This window comes from Condylostylus longicornis, unplaced genomic scaffold (assembly GCF_029603195.1).
Source record: "Condylostylus longicornis isolate FDR11 unplaced genomic scaffold, ASM2960319v2 ptg000040l, whole genome shotgun sequence".
Lineage (NCBI taxonomy): Eukaryota > Metazoa > Arthropoda > Insecta > Diptera > Dolichopodidae > Condylostylus > Condylostylus longicornis.
In genome coordinates, this window is record NW_026578009.1 from 3,564,919 (window position 1) to 3,590,128 (window position 25,210).

General features: G+C 25.4%; 1 protein-coding gene across 3 annotated transcripts in view; it reads left to right on the forward strand.

Moving 5' to 3' along the window:
- Positions 1-25,210, forward strand: part of LOC129609634 (uncharacterized) — a 59,404-nt gene that overhangs the window by 20,280 nt on the left and 13,914 nt on the right. Inside the window, exons 1-4 of one of the 3 annotated variants that reach the window (XM_055521688.1) lie at positions 10,708-10,775; positions 11,328-11,522; positions 14,144-14,604; positions 17,018-17,204. In XM_055521688.1, the coding sequence (XP_055377663.1) occupies positions 14,180-14,604; positions 17,018-17,204 (612 nt within the window). In that variant the 5' untranslated portion in view covers positions 10,708-10,775; positions 11,328-11,522; positions 14,144-14,179. Of the gene's footprint in view, positions 1-10,697; positions 10,776-11,327; positions 11,523-14,143; positions 14,605-17,017; positions 17,205-25,210 lie in introns of those variants that run through there. The other 2 variants (XM_055521687.1, XM_055521686.1) reach the window with 2 other exon arrangements.

Here is a 25,210-nt window from a genome sequence, read left to right on the forward strand (position 1 = left end):
TGGGATCAAAGACAATGTAGGCCCATTTCTTAAAAAAGTTTTATATCAAACAATATTTGCAAAACTTTTCAATATATTTTATTCAATATTTTTTCCCTTTTCCGATTCTATTCTGCGTCTGAACTCTAAAAGAATCGATTTTGTGAAGTGTCTTAAAACAAAAATTGTAGAAATTCTCTGAGTCCTTTTAAACTATCTGGAAAACAGTCTGGAATGGCTATTTGATATTTTGAACTAAAAAACTGTGGTAACATTAATTTTTATCCACTAGAAATTCAACAAAATTTATTTGATTAGATGAACAGAAAAAAGACCAAAATAAATTCAATAAATTCTTTTTTCAGTATAAAAGTTGCATTTAATTGGCGAAATAAAAATTTAGAATATGAAATATTTTCGATTGTGTTTGAAATATTTAAGAACAAGAGGCATTAATTACGGTTCATAGTTTTTAAGAGAACAATTTAATTGTCTAAACTAAATTTTAAAAAGGAATTCCGCAGTTTTCCTAAACTAAAGCAAATTTATTAGAACTAACGTACATTAGAAAATTTAGAGAGTTCGAACGAACGTTTTAAAAAGATGCTGCGGTACTGAATTTGCCTGTTTTATATTTTGTATTTAGCAATTAAAATCCCAAATCATACAATGAGTCAATTACTTAGTGAATGTTTACAGTTAACTAGGCTGGATTACAATTCGTCATTAAATTCGCTGGGTTTCTATTTCCCTTCTACTTAACAGAAATATTGAAAATGTCAAAATGTTTTTAAAATTAAATTTTAATAAATATTTTCATTTGTTGCATAGTCAATTAGAAAGGAAAATACAAAGGTAAAAAAATAACTTACATTGAATATTTGAACTTTAATATGAAAATTTTATGCTCTTTTTATCTTCATTTAACTTTAATTTTAACCAATGTGAACCGAATTTATGCATATATACATTTTATCCTTGTGTATACATACATACATATCTTTCACATATTGTGTATATGAAATACCTTTTATTTGCATATGTATAAAACAGAAATGATTTTATTTTAGATTGCAAATGTTATAAAATTCTGTATGTGATCTGATATTATAAATGGTTGCCTTTTCCTCCTTGAAACATCTCTATAAAGGTTTCGTAAGTTGAACACTGCGAATATCAGGAGAAAAATCAATTTAACAAGAATTACTTGGGGCTTAAATTTTTGTATTGAACATACGTTCAAGTTAAGAGTATATCAATGTGTACGAATTCGTAATATTAAGTGCATTATAGATGCTACAAACGCTTATGCTACATATAATATGTATTTACTATAATTTGCATCATCTAGACACTTAAATAAATAAATTTTAATAAAATTTTAATTTATATCCTATATGGTTTTGGGGTAAATAAAGAAGTTTTTATTAAGAATGTTTTTTAATTTCGAAAAATATTTAATCGGAAATTGATTTTAAGAATTTTATTAAATATTAAAAATTAATTCTCATTATTTTAGGTCTCTCGTTTGTCATCGCATTTTACCTGTATGTGTGTGAAATACTCTAAAAGTTTTTATAAAAATATTTATTAATTTATTTTTCATATAGAGGAACAACGAATTTCCTACAAAAATTCATTTCCTTTTCATCAAATTGCATAATTTTTAAATATTTATATATGTATATCTATTTATTAATAACTACGAAATACACACATATCTATATATGAGTAAATGAATGGATGCAGTAAAAATTTACGTAAAATATTTTACGTCAAATGCAATATCCTTTGGGCTAAGAATTTTCCGAATAAGTAATAAATTTATCTTGCAAATTAATAATATTTATATTTACTTTTAATGTCACTTTGTATATATGCATATATACACATATACATATATATATATATATTTAACTTATGTAAAATCAAAGGTGAAAAGGACATTAAATAATAATAAACCAAATAAGAAAATTTTATGTAACATCAGAAAGCACGGAAGTTGTTGCACTTATTTTGTAAAATTTTGTAACAAAAGAGAACTATAGTGAAATTTTCTATTTTTTATATAGAAAATTTCACACTAAATCACGAATAATTTTATCTTATATTTGGAATGAATTTTTCTAGTTTCCATGCAAGCATTACATTATTACTCACAAACTAGTGTAGAAGAAAATTTTTGCTTGGCTTTATCCAAATTTCGAAATCCATTTTTTTTATTTCTTTACCCAGCAAATTGTACTTAAAATTAATTTTAAATTTTATAATAAAAAAACTTACGTTCTGAAAGTTTTGTGAAGGTTGCGATTACTAATGGTTTTGGAGTTGCATGTGAATAAAATGACTAGAGAAAACTACGCAACTTAACTACTTGAACATTAAAATAATCAAAAATTATTGTTGATGGTCAAAAAATTCTTCTTTATAATAAAAACAAATGTGCGTTTCCGATCTCCAATTTTTTTATTTTTAAATTTTAAACTTGACTCCGGTTCTCACGTTCCATATATTTGTAAAACTTTGTTTTTTTAAGTTTTTGAGTCCGAAATACATCTCTATAAATTCCAGAAATATTTTGGTTATACTGTTAGATTTTTTTTTTTAGATTAAAGTTTCAATTTGACAATAAAACCACAATCAATTAAAATTTAATTTGTAGATGTTATAAGAAATGACTTATAAGTTGAAAGAGGGCCATTTTGTATTATGTAATAATATGCAGTAGAATATTTTTGTGATTTGTAAATTGTTATAAAATGAAAATGTTATAAAGTTCATTATGATTTTTTTTATTCCTTTTACCGTTTACAAACCTTGTACTTTGGTTTTAGTTTTATATTTAAATTTTAAATTTTTCACAAGAAATTTTCTTAAAAATCCTTAGAAACTTTTATTAAAAACAAAAAAAAAAAAATGTAGGAATTAATAGTTACGACTAAATGCAAAGTAACCAGTTCTAACTTGTTCGGCGTTCCACGCGGTAAAATATTTTTTAAAAAAACACGTAATGAAAATTAGTAAAATTTTTTATTTTTTAAAATTTACCATTTTTTTTTTAAGTTCTCAAGGGGGCCTCCGTTTTTCGGCGCTCATTATATCCTCATATAAAACTATGGTGGTCCAGTTTATAAGCCTAAACATTATATTGATGAATTTGGAAAAAAATTTTACATAAGAACAAATTGTATGTATGAGAGTTTACATATGCTTGCTTACATTACTTGTAGTGAATTTTTGTGAATTTTTCATAAATTAAATTTGTATTTAAAAATGTTTTTTATAATATTGAAAAAGTTTTTCTTTTCTTTGAATTTGAGTCAATAATTTTTTTAAAGTTAAATATAAAAATTTCATGTTTGGAGATGAGAGAAAAATATTTTATAATTAAATTTAAATAAAATTTACATGTGTACGCACTGATATCTTTAGTGCAGATACTCGTACATGCAGTTTAAGTGCAAATACTTATACGTTTGACTCTACAATGTAGATATAAGACTACAATATGAGCTGAATTTATTGGTATTGCTTATAATGTTCGTAAAATGCAAACACAACAGCAATAAGGTATTACATTCAAAAAAGCTAATGATTTTGGTTCTTTGATTGAAATGCGAAATTATAGTTATAATATAATCATCATTCCCACAGTAATTCCGGTTAGTAATATGAAACAAAGCAATAATAAAGGCAAAATTAAAAAACAATCCACAATTAATCATTTTGGAACTAGATTCAAATAAAGAAAAATAGAACTAGATTCAAATAAAAAGGAAGAACACCTTTATGATTGAAAAGCAAACGATGGCTCATAATTTTTACCCACATACGTAATAAATTTTAAGTAAAGATAAAATAATTATAAAAAAATTACTTACTTTTTAAATTATTACTTTTTTGTCACAGTAGATTAAAATTTTTACATTAGCTTATACGAAACAGTAGTTAAGAAAAAAATAGTTCAGGAATTGTGAGTTTTTACACTATATAACATAATTTATGTTAAGCATGATATAGCAGTGTTACTACAAACTGTTGCATATTAAAAGAGTTTTTTATTTATAAACTAAGACTAATATTCTTAAGACCGTTTAATTGTATAATTCAATTGTGAGATATAACAATGTTGTGCATTCATTTAATAAGACGGTGTATAAGACTTTAAATTTACAATCCTCTCTATGTTAGATTTTCCAATGGCGCTAGCCTATATAAATGAACAATGAAGAGCGAAGTGCGGTAATTTTTTTTAATAAAAAACAAAATGAAAATTATTAATTTCAATCACTAAAATTTATAGGTTAGTTTTAATATGTGACAAGTATTCCATCAAAAACAACGTTAAATTTTTTAGAACTGAATTTTCCGTCAAAAACAACATTAAATTTGTTTCTGAATTGTTCGGCCGGCCTCCTACGCGGTTTCCGATATGTGCGCCTCTTCTCATCCAAAGTAATGAACAATATGCAATAAATATTGCGCATTACGCAAAATAAATTGCTTTCTTTTAACTTTATCATGCTGAATACAAGATCAGGCAAAAAATTAAAGCCTTGAATTAAATTTTTAGCTTTTTGTTTCGCAATGTTTGTGTATATGTAGGTTTATTTGGTAAAATTTACATTTCGTTTTTAAATTTTTAATGGTGTCCCAGTTTTTCGGCTCCCATTGCAAATGCATAGTTTGCATGTATGGTAGATCCGGCGGTGAAATGTTATTTTTATAGACTCATAAACAGTACTGCGTTTATTATAATTTATCAATATCGTAAATAATAATCAGTGAAGTAGTTGTGTAGTGAAAAGAAATATCTAAATAAATTAAATAAAACCTATTCAGGCGCTAAAATTAAATTACGTACACAATTACTAAAATAATTAAGATATAATTGAATGGTGCTAATATAAAACTTATTTAAAACGTCAAACTATTTTGTTTTCCCCTCTTGTTTTTTTAATTGTAATTTTAATTCATTTTATTTTTATAACAATACTTAATAACAATAAGAAAATATTTTTAGAAATTGTTTTTAGGAAATTTTCTATTTGAGATTCATTCAACTAATCAATTGAATCAATATTGTTTCAGAGCAGATCACCATTTTCTACTTTTGATTTTAATTTCGAAAGTCAGTAACATTGTTTTATACTCTCAATCAAGCGTGTAACTTTTATTTTTCAAATTAGACTATATTGAATATTGATGTTGTCTCTTTCAATTTGTAAAGAATTCAAATAAATTTTAATTTATTATTATAAAAATGTGGAATGGGACAAATTTACTAAAAGTTTTGTAAATATTTTTATGTGTTAAATTGTGTGTCATAATATGATTTAGTTGAATCTTAAATTTTACTATTATACGGAATTCAAGAATCTACACATCAGTTAAATCTTCATTGTTAACACAGTTTGGAAGCAGATCACGCGTAAATAAATAACGCATCGTCGAACGATTTCTATCGGTTGTGTGGAAAAATTTTTGTATTTATGAACTTTATAGTGGAAAGTGAAAAGAGAAAAAAATTTACAGAATTATGAAAAATAACAATTCTTTTTTTAATATAATTATTTTTATTTTCATTTGTCGTGGATTCTTTTTAACTGTTGCAATGTCAAAGAGAGAAATACACGTAAAACAGGTATTTTCATATTATTATAAATATTAATTTAAGAAACAAATCTTGTATTTGAATTCATTGAAAGTATAACAATTAATTATTTTCATAATATTATACACATTTCTATTATTCTATCTCAAATTTACACGCTTTTAAACACATAGGTCTCAAGCCAAGACATTTTTTGTGCTTAGAAGCGAATTTTCTGCTTATACCTGACCTCGTTTGTATGAAAACGAATATGAGCAAAGAAACTCTTCTGTTATAAAAAATTTCCAGTAAAACGGAGAAAAATCGTTTAAATTGCTAATAATAAAGTTAAATTGCTGCTAATAAATAGCAGAAGACTGTGGTTTTGTTTTTTACATTTTCTTTTGAAAATACACCTGATCCAAATTTTATTTCGAAATCTTGTTTTCAAGATAAAATCATAGAATCAAAATTAAAAAAGCGTGGATTCTGTTTATTTTTGATGTGATACAAATCCTAAAAGATGTTTATCAAGCGCTTATAATTGTAGTATATGCGCATATATCGAATTTTAATTGAATTATAAATTCTGTCTTTTATTTCTCTTTGTTTTTAAAGCTATGCCAAACCGAGTTTTTAACCATTTATAAAAAATTCATCTTAAATTCAAATCAACATTCGAAGTTTTTAATAAAATTTTATATAAAAAAAAAAAGTAAAATTTAATATTCAGGAATTCAGTAAAAAAAAAATCTGATGTGGTCAGCACATAACCGACCACAATGTCTATTATCTAGTTCAGGGAAAACATTTCATAAGATTAACAAAAGGTTTTCAAATTTTAAGAATCCTACTAAACTGTTAGTTAACATGACTAGAAAAATATCAATTTGGTTCTTATTTTATGCACTTTATCCGAAGCCCCGGAAAGGTCGTCAATTTATTATTTTACTAAATAGTAAACTGAATTCAAATATTAAATTTCAACAAATTCTTCCAATTAGTTAATTACATGAAAAAATGAAAAATCGGATCCTAATTAAGTTTTCGAGCTCTGATGTTCCCTAAAATTTTATAAGTCCACTCTTTCTAAAATGAATATAAAATATCAAGGCAAGTGACTTCGTCCAAATATTAGATCAAACGAAGCTTACATATAAATTTTCAAGTTAATTTGTTGGATATTTTTTTAAAAATTAAAAAAAAATAAAATCGGTCAGTAGTAAAGATCCAGTTCCCGAGACCTGACATATCCCAAAATTTAGTCAATTCGTTACATAACCAAAGTAGAACTAAAAATTTTATCTGGACAGACAGAGTGACAGATGTATAGACATTTTTCTAAAAACAGTTCACTTACGCTCCCCTACCACGGAACAGTGCATTTCCTTGCGAAATTTGTTGCCACGGAGAAGTCCAGTCGATATGCGAAATTTGGTGCCATCACATAACTCCACTTATTTTATACAATATGGTCGGTAAAAAAATAAAAATATAAAAACAAAAATTTTTTACGCTATTTTTTAATTTTTTTTTTTTTTTTTTTTGGTTTTTAAAAATTACATTTGAATATTTTATTACCAATAGACAAAATAAGATTACCTAAGTTATGTAATAAAGCTGTTTAAGCACTTTATATTTACAAAATAATAGAGAATTACCATAATACAATTCCAAAAGCTTTATAGAATTAAAATGAAAAAAACAAAATGCTCAAATTAAATTTAATTCACTTTAAGTTAATTGGTCATGAAATTAAATAATAATTATTACTAAAATATAATTATGTGGGGGTACATGAAATTAAAGGTGTTATTTCCTAAGATAGAACTAACGAAACGGTTTATTCCCAAACGAGATGTCCTACTGCACTCAATATTTCATGTTCAATTTACTTTGTCAATGATTTGTCACCATAAATGAAATTAATTTTCGCTTTAAACGGCTTATTAATAAGCCGACTATGAAACATTTAATATAATTTACATATTGCTGGCATTGCCAGAACTTATTTATCTAAAAATATGGACAACAGTTCCCATTACAGTAAATAGTAAGCGCTACCGTAACATGGTCAATGACTCATAACTATTATACAATATATAGTGATCTTTCGATAAATAATAAAACTTTCAAATTTTAGGACCTTAAAAACTTCATTTTATAAATTATGTTCAAATAAACAAAAATTATGGTATTGTCATAAATATGAACAGACATAATTATATAACATAATATATACAATGCATACACATGTAATATATACAATGATTTTTTTTAAATATACTGATAAAAAGTTACACAATTTCTGTTTTTCAAACAGTATGCCACATATTCATTGATTGATTGTCGATATTATATGACAATTTGTTTTTTCAAGTCCATTAACTACATTTGATTATTAATGCATTTGATAACCCACTTAGATGTAGTACGATAAACTTTAAAATTATTTTAAGTTTAATAAACGTAAACTTCAGAAACGGATTAAATATTTTCAGCGTCATCATTATTTCTTTCAATAAACCATAGAAGTAAAAAATTTCTCAAAGCTTTTTTTTAGCTTAAAATTTTTAAAAAAGTTTTCAAAAAAAAGCTTATTTCCATTCTGTTCGCCCGGCCGTTTTTCCCAGCTCCACCCGCTCTCAAGTTATTGCCCTTCGAAATTTGTAAAATTTGAATTTTTGGGATCTTATATTTCCGAAACCGCAGGCTTTATCAAATTTCTATAAAGGTAGAAAGCTAACGGTAGATTCCATGGCATTAAAAAATATAATTATTTTTCTTAACTCACGCAATTAACCCTTAAAATCGGCCATTATGTTTAAATTTATTTTTGCTTTATTTCAAAGACTGCATAAATCGCTCATCCTAAATATATGCAATCTTTAATGAAATACTTTACGTATATGCATAAAAGTAATTTTAATAGTGTAGTAGTAAGTAGTTTAGTGGTGGTTTACCTAGATTTTAGAAGCAGTATTTACACGACTTGCTGAAGAGAAAAGTGCTACAATACAAACCATTGGTTTGACCTAACTTTATTAAAATTATGTTTTCTTTTTTCTTTTTATTACAAATGAAGCATTGTTTGTTTACTTATACAATAGACATACATATGTTGTATATAAATTGATATTTTAGAATTTCAGTGAGGTGATAAGCGAATGAATGTATATTTTATGTGTGTATGCTTGTACGTATATTTTAATTTGCAATAATTTTATGTATACTTTCTATTTTTAATTCAGATAAGCAATATTATTGCGTTAGTATAATGAAAAGATATTGCCTCATTCCTTCTGTTTATTAATTACTCGATTTCCTTTTCACGGTGGCATGTTAAAGTAGTCGTTTCCAAATCGCTTTGTGATTTTATAGACATATGGATAAAAATTTTGATATTTAGATGCAAAAATATATAGTCAGCTCTCGGAATTAATATTATTATCAGTTTTTCAATCTTCAAGAGGTATGGGAAAAAAAAACATGTACAATAAGTGTTCTAACTCATCTCCTGACGAAGAATATATTGCCGATTCAAGGCACACTCTGACAAAATTTTAATAGCATATTTAAAATGAATTTTGAAGTGTGAATTTACAAACGAAATGGAGAGAACCGGTGAGTAAGTTAATTTTAGTTATTGCATTGACCTGAATAAAAAAAACTATTCACAATTAAAAATGTTTTCAATACAATAAACACTAAAGAATGAAGAATTACCGCAAAAACAAAATATCGTAAAATGCAAAGACAGTATTATTTGTCTTTTATTTTTCGAGTACTTCCCGGTATTATCTGGCAGCTCTAACTATTACACATAATAATAGTTTTATTGTTAATTGTTCTGGAACTCCCCGAACTTTAAATAATCTGCAAAAGCTTTTTTGTTTTTATACAAAAAATCAATTTTTACCGATCGTATTGTGTAAACAATAGGTAGGTTATGTGATGGCAACAAATTTTGCATATCGAGTTTTCGGTGGGAACGTACTTCTCCATAGTAGGGAAGTGTAAATAAACTATTTTTAGCAACCTGTCGGTCTGTCGGTCTGTCGGTCTGTCGGTCTGTCGGTCTGTCGGTCTGTCGGTCTGTCGGTCTGTGTGTGCACGCGTGTATCTCAAGTTCGGCTGAACCGATTTTGATGAAATTTTATATGTAAGTTTGTTTCCACCATGGCACGGATCGATCAACTTTTGGTATATATCAGGCCTCGGGAACTGCACTTTTTAGCGGGCCTGTTTTACATTTTTGAACATTTTGAAGAAAATATTCAACCGATTTACTTGAAATTTTATATATAAGCTCAGCTCGACTGTCCGCAAAAATTAGTATGTTTTGGAAGAAATCAGGCATCGGCAACTAGACGTTTACTACGGGCCAAATATACATTTTTGTGTATATAAAGAGAAATAATCAACCGATTTTATTGAAATTTAATATATGAACTCCTCGTATTAAAACAATGAACATATAAATTTTTTGGAAAGATCAGGGCTCGAAAACGGATTTGCGGGCCGATTTTACATTTTTCACCATTTTGAAGAAAGTATTCAACCGATTTACTTGAAATTTCATATATAAGCTTTGCTCGATCATACGCAAAAATTCCTACCTTTGGGAAGAAATCAGGCATCGGCAACTAGACGTTTACTACGGGCCAAATATACATTTTTGTGTATATAAAGAGAAATAATCAACCGATTTTATTGAAATTTAATATATGAACTCCTCATATTAAAGCAATGAACATATAACTTTTTTGGAAAGATCAGGGCTCGAGAACTGATTTGCGGGCCGATTTTACATTTTTCACCATATCCACAGAACAAATTGATGAAATTTCTTGAAATTTGATATTTGAGTTCTGGTTGTTACCGAAACTAACTGGCGAGCATTTCAGGGAATTCGGGTAGCACAAAGCGAAACTCTAATAAGAGCCAAATTTACATTTTTCTAAGTATGTTAACTATAAGCTTACTAATGTCCTAAAAATTGGAAAGAAGTATTTAACAGACATTTTTATTATATTATGTAACACTTTCACTTAACTAGACAATACACATTGCGGTCGGTTATGTGCTGACCACATCAGATTTTTTTTTTTAGTTGATGTTCGAACTTGAGTGTTGATCGTTGATATATTTATTTCTCAACATAATTTTAGTATTTGTTTTTAATTTTTAAATAATATTTAAGGTAAGTGTTTTCTAATCATTTTGATTGCATTGATCGCTTAACAATAATTTATTTGTGTAATTGAGAATTGCATTTTGTGCAAAAATGTCAATTTTCAAAATAGCGACAAAATAATAAAAATTCCAAATAGATATAGGAAAGTTTCACAAATATAAATAGTTCTTTCTAACAGAAGTTATAGAAATTAAGACTTTAAGTGTACGAAATTTCGAAAGTGCTAAATAATTTTGAATGTTTTCGAAGGTATGATCATTTTGAGAACGGTTTTAGCGTACATCAGCGGAAATATGTTCATTTTAATATTTTATTGAATACACCAAATTATATTAATATTAACATGCTTACATACTTGTATAATTTTAAATAATTTTATTTCAAAATATACAAGAAACTTATACGATAAGAATCCTAAAGAAATATGCCAAGTAAAATTTAACATGAAATATCAAAGTTTATGCCATTTCCAAAAACTTTATTTTTTTTTATAAAAATTTATTTTTTATTTTTTAATTAGTTAATTTTATATACTTTTTTAATTTTTATTTAAATTAGCTGACGTCAAACTTTCAAATTTTATAAACGTATAACAAAACATAATAAAACTATAATAAATAAAAGGAAAAGTGAAATTTTTCAAAAAAGGCGCTTATCATTTCGTGATTTCTGAAGGGTTTTCATAACTTTTTAATTTTATATACAATATAAAGAGTTTATTAGCTGTCAGTGTAAAGGAGCATAACAAAAAGTGTAAGTTTTGTATAACAGTTTTTTGATTTTAATCAAAAGGTTGTGTGGTTAGATAAAAAAATAAACAGCAAAAACAAAAAAAGCATAAAAAAAAATAATAATGAAAGGAAATTGAACTACTCGCAGTCTGGTACACAAATCAAGATTTTATTATTTTATATGCCGACAGGCGATTTTGGCTTACTGAACTTAATTTGATAAAATTAAAGTATTCTATTATGTGAACTATTTTTTTTTTTAAAGTTGTATAAGTCCACTTTTTAAAAAGTGGACTTATACAACTTTACTACTAATGGTTTACTACAACTACTAATTAATGGTAATTTTGATGAGCTGTAGGCACCTTCTCTGCGCAGTTACAATTACAATTTCGATAGTGCTCTATTTAGACATAAAATAAACAAAAGCGATTTTGCTGTAGAATGCCATCGCATATTGATTCAAACGGAAACCCTTAAATAGCTTAATATATGAAAAATTGACTTATACCACTTTCAAAAAAAATTAGCTCATATATGCTTTAAAAGTAATGTATGAACATATAACAAAATCTTATATTGTTCGAATGGTATTTTTTTTTGCTGTACGATACAGAGCAACAGAGAGGCGTTTAAATATGAGATCCTATGCGACCTACCATATATTGCTATATTATCATACTGAAGATAAATATAAAAAATGTTGAATGAATCCAAGTTTCTTGATAATAGTTATTGACCACGACATACAGTACATAAATTTCAAATGAAAATCAACTGGAGCTAGATAATTATAGCATCAAGAATTTAACTAGAGCTTTATATATTTAGTTAAAGCGCTCAATTTTCATATTGAATGTTGTTGTTGGAATGAAATGAAAAAAACCGCCCAAATCTTTGTTTATAATACCAAGATTATTTAGTATAATAAAGAGTCAACAAGAATAACGAAGAAATAGTGATTAAATAAGTAATTTCTAATATTGTCTAAATTATGCTGTAACTAAATTCATGACTATCATTTTTATTTAACGGATATAAATGTGTAAGTTTGTACGTATACATATACATAAAAACTGTGCGAATTGGATATAAGAAAAAATTCTTAAAAAACAAAATCTTAACTAAAAAAATCATTTTAAATATAAATAATATAAAAAATAAGAAAAAATAGAGTATGTCAACTCTGTGATACCCGTACGAGTTTGATATCCTATGTGCGAGTAAATGCCATAACTGACTGTGGAATAGACTATGACTTTCAGTTGCCGTATTACTATATTAATTCTCACTTTCTCAGTACTCTGCTCAGTATGGCAGCTACCACAAGGAGTCGAGAAATTTTAACGATTTTTATCAAACATATTGGTCCTATTAATACATTCGTTTGAGTAATATTTCAATACTACAGCTTTTTTTATAGTTTCTGAGATATAGCCAAATAAATTTTGAAGTTGTACGGCAACTACCCGAACCACTACTTCGATAATATCCAATTTAAATAAGGTTCTGGCAGTTACTATAGTAAATCATTTTGTGAAAATTTTGTGAACTTAGTTCAATTAGTTTTTGATTTATCGTTGGGACGGGCAGATGGATAGACAAAGCTAAATCGACTCAGAATTTGACGCTAATTAAAAACATATACTTGAGTCTATATCTCAGACCGTTATTTCTTAGCGTTACAAATGGTAAGGCAAATTTAGTATACCTTCTAACATACGTTCGTACGGGTATAAAAAGAGACTGGCGAAAATTTCGAATTATTTTCAACAAATGCATAAAAGTAATAATTGATTTATTGAATAATCTTATTTAATGGGTTGAGAGTATGTACACTATTTACTTTGTGCTTCTTAGACTTCTCTCCACCTACTACTGTGGAAATCATAAAAGACGGCCTATTCTTACATTCAAAGCCTACATGTTATGTAAATATGTTCAATTTTAAGAGACAACAATATTATTAGTATTTAGCACAAAATTAATTCAAATTAATTACTTTCATGGGCATCAACCGAGTAAAATTCGGAAATTTTTTCTTTCTTTTAATTTTTAAGACATTGTGCTCGAACCCTTTTTTTGTTAACTAAATTTTCCCACTAAACCATTCAGATATAATATGAAAAAAAATATTCATATCATGGTACATGTATGTGTATATATTATATATTATGTATATAAAAATATGATTGTAAATGTGAAATGAGTAACCATGGTACTTCGTCGTTATTGAAACTCAATAAAAAATTAATAGAAGTTTGTTATTTCGATAAAAAAAAAATACATACTGTTTTTCTCTTCATTATAATTTCGAAAAAAAAATATAATATATATATATATAATTTAGTCCCGCAAAAGTGCAAAAAATATAAAAATTTAAAAAAAAAAAACAAACCTACATAACTATATAAAATAAAATTTAATATATATAAGAGAACATTATCCTTTTTTTTTACTATTTTTATTATTATTACATTTTTTTTTAAATTTTACAATAAAGATTGCAAGTGTGTGCTATTTTAACTAACGATAACTTCATATATATTTTTTTTTTTAATTTTTTTTTTATGATTGCGATTACTCCATCACCGTAATTGTGAAAAAATAAAAAACAAAATCGGATAAAATATAAATGTGCAGTCATCTCCCGCAGTTAAAATTCGGCGTACACTGGTAATGGACAATAATAATACGAAAATTTTGCCGTCGAATAATTATGGATTAAAAAATAATTCAACAATTATTAATGATTATTGTGTAACAATTAATAATACTGGTGTGAGTGATGATAATTCTAATAAAAATAATAAATTGAAATTATTGTATAATACAAATGTAGAAGAAGATCAAATTGAAAAAAACCAAAAAGAATTAATAGAAGAAAATTTATTAAATTATTTTTATAAATTATTACGTAAAAAAAATCAATTTGGTAGAGAAGAGAAAAAAGAAGATCATAAAAAGGAAAATCATTTATTGTCGAAACAAAATTCTCAAATAGAAAATCAAAGAGCTGACAACGGCGACGACAACGACGACGACGACAACAAAAATTTTAATGCAGAAATGGATGCATGCTTTACTGCTTTCGATAAAGATGGGTAAGTTTCATAAAATATTGTTATTCTCTCAATTTTTATATTATTTTCTCTTTTATAACACAAAAATAATAAAATGTCAATGATACTTTTTAATGACATATTTTTTTTTCTTCCCACTTTTTATCACATATTTATATTTTTATGTTATAATTGGTTGTATTAATTTGCCGTGAATCCTTCAAATGAAATCCTTAAGAAGGCGTATTTTTTTTTGCTTTTATTTATGTATGTATGTTTATACTATAATAATAGCCTATTATTTTATATATAAAAATAAATTTTAATATTAAAATCTAAATAAAGATTCTATACTCATACATTTTGCTATGTGCTATACTACATACATACATTCTATATTAAATTATATTTATATACCTATATATATGTATAAATATATGTGCATATGAACCAACTTTGCGATAAGTATATTTAATAAGTAAGATACTAATTGAATGTTTATCCTTTATTTCCTAATTTCTAGAAATTAATATAGCATATTTATTCTCGTATATAGAATTATTTTTAGACTGAAATAACTTGAGGAATAAACAATTTTTGAACATATATGTTAAAATATAAATGAAAATTGTATAAACATACATATATGAAGATAACACTGTTAAAAGAAATTATATTATAATTATAATAATTGAGAATTTCAAGGATTTTCTAATTCCCGACTTATACTTTGTTATAATTCTTATAATATGTTTCCATATACAAATTATTTTTCATAAATTCGTTCGAATATTCTATATACCTTCTAAAGGTAATGTAAGAAAAAAAAGAAGTTAATTGACATGTAAACTTTTAAGTGTCAAAAATGTGATGTCGGTGTGATCTTGTGATATCCTTAAAAAAGATTTTCAGTTTTATCAGATCCATATTAGACTTTTCTTTTAAAATATTTCTTGAGAAAACTCCTTTGTGTGGTACTTTGGACCTCCTTGCTCATTAATTATCTTTAGTATTGAGGTAAGAAATCTGTCGTTGACATTTCTACCAACCAAGAAAGTATATTATAGTTTACATTTTACAACATATTTTTCTTTGACAAAATGGTAATATTGCAAAATATTAGAAATTTCCTATATTAATTAATTGAAACACAAAATATTATTAAATTTGATGTCACATTTTTACCACAAAAGCATAATTTTTCCGTATTTAAATATTGCTATGCTGATATTCTTGTAAATTTTCAATAATGTTATCTTTTATAAATTTAAGTTAATAAGAAACTTAAGCTAAGTAATATAAGCTACCGATCAGTTTTGAGTGCTTTGACACTAATTCTGGTCTCCGGACCAAGTGTATAAAAATAAATAAATGTGTAGCTGTGTGTTTATGTCCATTATAGTGCCCTATCATCCTGTATTTATATAGCCCGGATATTGTACGAGAATTCTTGGCAACATCAATCGGGGGATATCGGGAAATCAGCCCTGAGTAAAAGTATAATTCTGATAATTTATCTTTTTACATCGACATAATTTTACATCGGTCATGCATGTTTGTCATGCATATTGCTCATGCAAGTTTATTATGCAAGTACATAGGTTATTTTGCATATTGCTCATGCAAGTTTATCATGCATATATTGGTTGTGTCGGTTATTCATTTAAGTACATAGGGTACATGCAAGTTAGTTATGCAACCACATAGGTTATGCAATTTTGTCATTTTTAACGGTCATGCAAGGTGATCATACAATTACCTAATCCAAGTTGGTCATGCATGTTCGTTATGTTGATTTGTCATTTAAGTGTGCAAGATGGTTATACATTTTGGCATTGCATATTGGTCTTGCAAGTTGATCATGAAATGAGGTAATGCAAGCCGATGGTCATACAAGTGACTTATGTCCCTTGCTAGTTGTTCGAGCTCATTTTCGTCCATATTTAAATTGCTTTGCATGTGAAAATTAATTCTTTTATTCGTGCTGATTACTTACTCTTGGGGTATACGGTTGATATTATGTAATGTACATGTATGTACATATACGATAACAAAATTCGTTTTCATGAAGCATTTGGTCTTTAGATGATGTCTAATTTCATTTCTTCATGAAATCTCTTTCAAAATGGTTTAAAATATTTATTCAAGAGATTTATTTTAAATTGGCATGGCAAAATGAACTGTTGGTCAAAAAATTGGAAAAACTAGAAACTGTAAGAATCTTCAAGAGTGCTGTACTGAGAATCTTCAAGAGTAAATTTGACCATACGGATTTTATTTATTTATTAAACGGTTTTTATTGGTTTTGCTCTGTCAAAGAGTCTAAATTTGTACATTCCATTAAAACCGGTATAATCAGTGGGTAGGCAATAATATCCAAAACAAAAAAATAAATTTTAAATAAAATTTTTAATTAGTACAATTTTTAAATGCTTTTTTGTTATTTTTTAAACAGTGATGATCGTCTATCAATATGTGAATTTGCATTAATATGTCGGGCTTTATTCCGTAATGATCGCGGTCATATTTATGAAGTATCTAAAGAATGGCTTGATCAAATGTTTGCAGTATTCGATCAAAACGGTGACGGACATATTGATAGAGAAGAATTTCAATTTTGTTGGAATAATTGGATTAAAGCGGTAAGTCCTTGTTAAATATTTTATTTAATTTTCAAAAATATTATTTTTCTTAAAAAAAATCAATAATATTTTAAATTTTTTTCCTCCTTTTCTTTCCAAATCATTTCGATATTAAATTTTGTTTTATCATTCAAAATCAAATAATTTCTATTTTAAATTTAATTTATTTGTGTATTCTAGTATATGTGCGCGTGTGTGCATATGTAAATACACAAAATATGTGAAAATATAAAATTCAAATATAAGATAAAGAGTATTAGAAAGTGCAAATAAAGGTTTTAAATTAAAACACTTCCTTAGTGAATTCTATAAAAAAAAAAATACATAAAAAGGAAGCAAAAGAAAAATTTTTTGGAAATTGTTTTATTTTAGGCAAATCATTTTCCTTGATCATTCTATATATGTATGTATGTATTTAGGATTTGATGAAAAAAACATAAAAAAAATCAAAGTCTTTAAATTTATTTCATGGTTTTTTATACAAAAAAAAATAAAAAAAGTAGCAAGAAGTTAGCGGAAAAATCAGTTAGACTGAAATTAAATAGGTGTAAAAGTAGAAAAACAATAAAAAAAAATAAATTCTCTTTATGATATTCCAAATTTGTTTGAGACTCAAATGAGGTACTTAAACACTATATTTATATTCTAAAATGTTATACTTGTAGATTGCTTATTATATACATTTTTACATATAACATGTCATACTTATTCAAATTCATAGAATTTATTCCTATGTACATCCAAACAAATAATAATGTGTATATATATTTAAATGCATATGTTTATGAATAAAATACCAAGAAATAATGCGAGTACACGCGAATACATGCGAATATATTCAAAAAAAAAAGAAATCCCTTTGAAGTCGATAAAATGGAAAATTGTATATAATTTGTGTATGATTTTTTGTTTCTTTTTAGGAAATGACATTGGATATTTTTGATATGAGACATTTCCATTTTTAACATTTTGTAATCATTAATGTTAAAGCATGCATAATATACTTGTATATAAAAAAGTATACATCAAAAATAATTTTCCGCCTCTAAAATTAATCCTGAAAATAAAAAAAATAATAAAGGGTAAATCATGGGTTAGAAAAATTTTATAATTCAGAATATTAATTGGCATTCAGTTTATTAATAATGTTTCTCGCTTTTAACATTTGGCAGGATGAGTTATAAAAATAGTTCCTAGAAAATATTTTTTTGATGAATTAATTGCAATTAAATTTTTGTCTTTAATAAAAATATTGAATTTATCACGAGATAATTAAACTTTTGCTTATAATATTAATTATAATTAATTAATTTTATTTGAATACTAAATTAATTTTTATATTGTATTTTTATTACTGTCTATCACTCGTGCTTATAAATTCGCAAGTATGTTGAAGAACTTAATTCAATCAGGCGACATTTTACAAATTGTTGTAAGAGTAAAAGTCAGTGAAAAAAGAAAACAAAAAGTAAGAAAGTTCACTAATTTTTCAGATAGGTATCTGGACTATATTATAAGAAAAACCGGGAAACTGTAGCCTAAAAATTTGAAAGTGTTGAAAAAATAAGAATTTTCTGAGTTTGAAATATAATTAAATGAAAAATATTGAAATATTGAAATACTAAATCTCATTTTAATTATATTGAAATATAATTAAAATGAGATTTAGTTTAACTTATGTAACTTAGGTTTTATTCTGCGATGAGTTGCGTTTACATAACTTTAACATAACAATATGGTGTCTTACAAGTGCATCATCATCATTTCGCGCATTAAATAAATTCGCTATTCCGCAATAAAGAGATTTTAAAATAATTCTTTAAAATTTCTATTTATCCAAATTTTTGTATATATATGTATATATTATGTAACTTTAATTCTGAAAAAGCTTTATCTTAAAAAATTGTTCAGTTTTCAAGATAGTTGGTTATAAACTCAGACTATATTGTTTGTTAAAAAAAACACTGTTTTGACAATTTTTGATTTAATGAATTCTATTTTCTCGTTGTACTTCTCAATATATCTATATTGATATTTCGAAAAAAGAAACAAGATATTTTTCGGTTTAAAAATTTTAACAAAGGTGTTAAAATTTCTTTTGATATTTTATTTCAAATATCCTCCTTTTTTCTGTTATTCCCGTATGCGAAACCCTTTATATTGATTTTAAAAAAAAAAAAAAAATACTTTATTTTTCTTAAATTTTGTTTTCGTAGAATTTTTGTTCGATTCAACAAGAGCTCGTATATTTAATACTAAATTCTATTTTTCGATTAAATCAATATGGAGTGCTAGGATTTGATGATTTTCAATGAAAATTTGACTTAAAATACTTTGAATAAAATATGCTTGTTTTCCTATAATTTGAACCATAAATGATAATTTTACATTTTATATCTGAAAATATCTGAAAGTTTATATAACTGCTAAACAAATTTCATAAATAAACTTTTGGAAATTTCTAAAAATTGTATAAAAATGCAAAATTTCTTATTATTTTTATCGTTATGATAAAGCAGATCGTAAAATAATATTTAAATTTCAAACCTATTATTGGCTGTTCCGAAAAATTTTTTGTACACGAAATTACCGTCTTTCTTAGAATAAAATTGATAATAAAAAAAAAACATTGAAAATTCGAAAAATTGGAAATTTTGTAAAATTTTCCTAAAATTGCTCTACCTTGGCTGAAATTAAAATTTAACATTTTAATAAAATTTTAATTCATTTTAAAGGTTGCAAATGATGGTACAATAAGTATGGATGGCAAATCACTTATTAATAATTAATCACCTTGTATAATTACTGTATAAAATTTTCGTTTCAACAAAACTACTGGCCCATGAAAGAAACTGAGATAATTTGTCCACTTCAAATAATTTTTATTGGTTTTTAAGCATTTTAATAATTTTTTTTCCATATTATTCGAATTTTTTATTTTTAAAACTAATGTTTTAATTTTTCGTGGTTAAAATACTCACGATTATCTCTAAATACCTCTAAATGAATTCTTGGTTCCACTTGTACATAAATATAAAAATATTTATGTATCTGCTTAATTCCATTAAATTTTAAGAAAATTATGATTCTATATTTCGAGAACAACCTTCCCAAATCATCTTCCTATAACGTTCTTCTTATAACATTCAATGTTACCCTGTATACATTTCGTTATTACTAAAAATAATTTAATTTGTTTATAGTTTTATTTTTGAATTAAATTTTTTGAATAATTTATGAGTTAACATTTAATATATGAAATAATTATTATTATATTATGGTTTTCCTTTTCTTATTATGTTTTTGACAATTTCATTTCATTCATTATAATATGAAAAAATAATATTATTATGGTATTTGAGCCCTTAATATTCGCACACTATTTAAAATGTTCATTCAATTTATAAGTCTTAAAAATTTCTTTGTTGTAAATGCATGCAGAAGAAAATTATATTTTTGTTGTCGAGCGAAAAGAAGAAATGAAATAAAATAAAAACCTTCATGGTTCATAATTAGAAAGAAAAAAATAAATATAATGTTGAAATTTTCACCTGTTTTGGTTAGAAAATTTTCCCAAAAGAAAAAAAAATGAAATATTATATTAAATTGAAAATAAAAATGTAGAACACAATCTTATCGGAATTAAAATAAAGAGTATATGAATATAGAAAGCGGTTTCAGTCAGAAATCCTTTGCAAAAAAGCACATTTCCTTTTAAAAATTTAAATCTGGGACACTTATATAGTTTTAGGTGTAAATGATTAAAACGATGTTCTATAGAAATAATTTTCTTATTATTATAATAAAATTTTGAATAAATTTAGAATTAATTTTACGGTAATCATTTCAAATAAGGCTGATTCAATCAATGGTTTTGTTGAATAAGTGAATAATTTATCTGGAATAAGTGAAAATACACTGCTGTTAATAACATTCTACATTATTTAAATTAATTTTATTCATACACCAAAAAATATTATTGCATAGATTTAGGATGATAAAAAAAATAATTGAAAGAAACATTAAGATAATAGCTGAAATTCGACGGTTTTAAGTAAGTTAAAAAAAATGTTATAGAAAGATAAAAAAAGCAAAAAATCGAAAAGTCAAATTTTACGAATATCAGTGATACTACTTGGAAGGTGGCGGAGGTTGAAAATTTTTATGTAATGAAATAAATCATTTATTAGCGTCTAGAAGCTGCTTTATATTTTAAAAACTGTTGTAAAAGTTTTGTAAACAGACACATTTGTTTCACAAAGACCAGGTGAAACAAATAAGCACATTTTTGGAATTTATTTTGAAAGAGTCCTAAAAAAGATGTTATCATAAAAAAAGATACTATAGCGTTTCAATAACCGGATGATTTCCGCTACATTTTTTGCTTTATTATATCGAAATTGGGAGATCTTCTATAAATTGTGTTGTAGAAATAGTAGTCTGAGAATTGTGATTTTGCAAAATTCGAGTGCCATAACAGATTGAATTATAAACATATTTTTAATAAAAATACCTAAGTAGTGAAAAGCTCAACTGCTGATAATACAGACATTTTTATTATAATTAACACGAATCAATTCTAATAAATATTTTTCCATGTATGTTAATGGCACATTTTGCCAAGCTTTTTGCAACATTACTTTTATTGGCCAAATTATGATTCTTATAAGATTCCATAGAAGTTTAATTTTAACAAACCACTACATTGGCAAATCATAAAGAAAATATTTTAACTTGAAATCATTAATATTGTTAAGAAAGATCTTAAAAAAATTATTTTATATTTGTATGACAATTAATGAAATGGAAATAAGAGGACTGAAAATTTGAATGGGCACTGTCCGTGGTAGTACCGTTAAGGGAAATAATTTTTCTAAGCCTACTATTTAATCAAACCCAAATATTATTTAATTAATTAATAAAATTAAATTTCATTTAATTTCAAATTCAATGAAAACGATTAAAAAATAAATCCGAAAAACAAATTTTGACGGCGTCATTCAAAAACTAAAAATTTGAATTTTATGCGCAAAAAGGTATGGTTATAAAATTTCAAAAAGCGTCAATTAAATTTCATCACTTAAAATTCTTTTCTTTTTATACTATCCAATTTTTATTTAATAAAATCTTAACGTTTAATAAATTTATGGTCACATAATTATCGCCTATTTTGCTAACCAAAAATTTTTATATTTTAATTTTCAAAAAATTTATTCATTACTCAAAGGAATGTATTAAGTCTCCGTGTATACAATATTTATGATTGTAATAAAAACAATTTTTTTTTCTTTGAATTCTGAATCCTTTATATAATATAATTATACTGCTAACTGTATATGAATACATACTCGTAAATATATATAAGAGTATTATTATGAAGCATAAGGCGAGTGCTAATTAAATTCATGCTGAGTACAAAAGACTATCAAATTTCTACATAATTTCTTATTATTACTACTACTACTAAAGAAAGCTCTTTTTTACGATAGAATATTATAATAATAACTGTATTAGGTTGATGCAAAAATGAAAGTGAGATTCTGGTTGCATTGAACTCAAAAACTAAAATTGCTCGATGGTATTTTAAAATTTTTGCCAGATTAATTATTCTGAAGTACGCTATGTACTTTCTACATTGGCATTATACATTAGTCAAATTAGGGATGTGCAATCTAGTTACTTTGTGATAATTATGAGTACTCGTTACTAGGTACTCCTAAAAAATTTTTTAAAACTCTGTAATGAAGTTTTGTATTTTGGGAACCAGAAGTTGGACAGACATGATTTAAAGAACGTATTGTTGAATTTTGAAAAAAAAAAATTAAAGAGTAAAGCCATTAGACTTTGCCCAGAAAATGGGGTCCAAAAAAAGCTGTTCCTTTTTTGGGACTTTTTTAATTTTTTTGCTGTTTCTTAAGCTTCTATTAGAGGATCGGGAAATACATTTTTTGAATTAAGCCGTTATTAGCTATGATTTCTAAGATATCAGAACGTCTCCATTCATAAATTCTTTCCACTTATATATAAGTACTATATTTTTAATGCAATTAATGTTAGAATGTAATAACGCATGAATTAATTCTAATACGAATCTGATTATCCCATTAACTAAATATAAAACCAAAATAATACTAGGTAAATGATGAGACAAAATGGAAGATTATGTGCGAGTATTGAGTGAGAAGTACTCTTGATCTGCGAGGATACTTCGTTTCGTATCTACAAAGTAACGAGTATTGAAATAACGAAAAATTAATATTCGCACATCACTATTGTCAAATTGATCAGTGTTTTTTGAACATTGTAATAAAATTGGTTATTTTTAGCACTAGTATAGCTCCCTTAAGTTTTCACTAAACAAAGTACCTATGTTATAAAGTTTACTAAAACATTTTTGAAACTTGTTATATTTCACGCAGTATCAAATGAATTAAAAACTTTTAGAATTAAAATAATAACAAATGAATCATTAGGACCGGGTTATGTGCATGTTATTCTATCTGATATAAAAATAAAAAATCACTATTTTATAGTTGAACAAACAATACTACTAATTTGAGATTTTGTTCGTCTAAACTTATGATTTTTTTTTTATAATTTTGCATCAACCTAATATGGTAGAAATAGTGTGTAACAGAAAAATTGAAGAAACTTAGCGATAAATTTACCATTAATTCTATTCCACCTTAGAAATTTATTTGCGCGCATTCCTCTCTTTTACTCGATTTTATTATTATTTCTCTTTTTCTATTCCATTTTCATGTACAATATTTTATAATAATGAAAGAGAGGCATTAAAAATCAATCTATAACGAGTAAATATTAAATATAGTTTTGTGGAAAAAAAACGCGATAGTATAGTAATAATGTTTCCTTTGTTGTATAGACCCTATTTTAATATATTATAAAAGAAATTAAATTGATATACCAATAAAATGTAGAAAAAAACCCTCCCTCTACCTTCTCTATTTTCTACTGTTTTGTTATATTTTTTCATTCTTAATGACTGTGTCTTTTGATGGTATAATTCATATAGAGTAGATTTACAATAAATGGAAATGTAAGGAGAAATTTATGGAATGACTGTTGTAATACGCTTTAATATAGAAAATTTAGAAAAAAAAAGAGGAAATCAAAGTCTAGAGGTAGGTTGATTTTTGTTTTATGACAAGCCTGTGCAGTTTTTATTTGCCATTTTGTGATTTCGTACTGTTTTTTCAGTGTTTTTGTTTTGAGTTTTTATTTTTTTGTTTTTTTACAGTAATTGCATATACTTTTATTTTTATATCATAGATGGCGGGTGGTAGAATGATTTAATCTATATTTTGTTTTTATATTTTTTGACATTTTCTTTTATTTCAATTTAAAACGTTGGAGGGAGGGGTGGGGGGCGACACTGAAAGGTCTCATTTCTTTTCTTTTGTTTCCATTTGTTTTTCTGTTTTTCTTTATTTTAATGTTGTAAATTTTTGGACATATAGTTAAGTTAAAACATAATGTTGTTTATGTTGAATAAAATAAGCAACTATAGGAAAAAAAATGTAAGCACTACAGGAGAAGAGAAAACAGTAATTTTTTAGTGGGCCATATTGTTAAGTTTATGACATTTTCATGATTTATTATTATTATTTTTTAAATGTCCTTTAAATCTTTTCACGTAAATATAATTTAAAAGAAAACAAACAAAAATAAAAAGAAAAGAAAAAGAAAGGGGAAGTAAAAAGGATTTTTATTTTTATAGATATTGTAATTTTAGGTTTATATGAACCTAACTGTACTAAAATTAACTGTTCATTAAGAAAATTGAATTTGTCTTATAACAAAGGAATTCCATGTTTTTGATATAATTTTAAATTTTGGTAACTGTTGTTCTTTTTTTTTGCCTATAAATTTTTGGTATTGCGGTTTTGAAACGAAAATTTAAGATATTGATTTTATTGCTTGTATACTGAAAGGGATAAAATAATTCATTTTTATTTTTTAAATTAAAAGAATCGTTTCTTGAA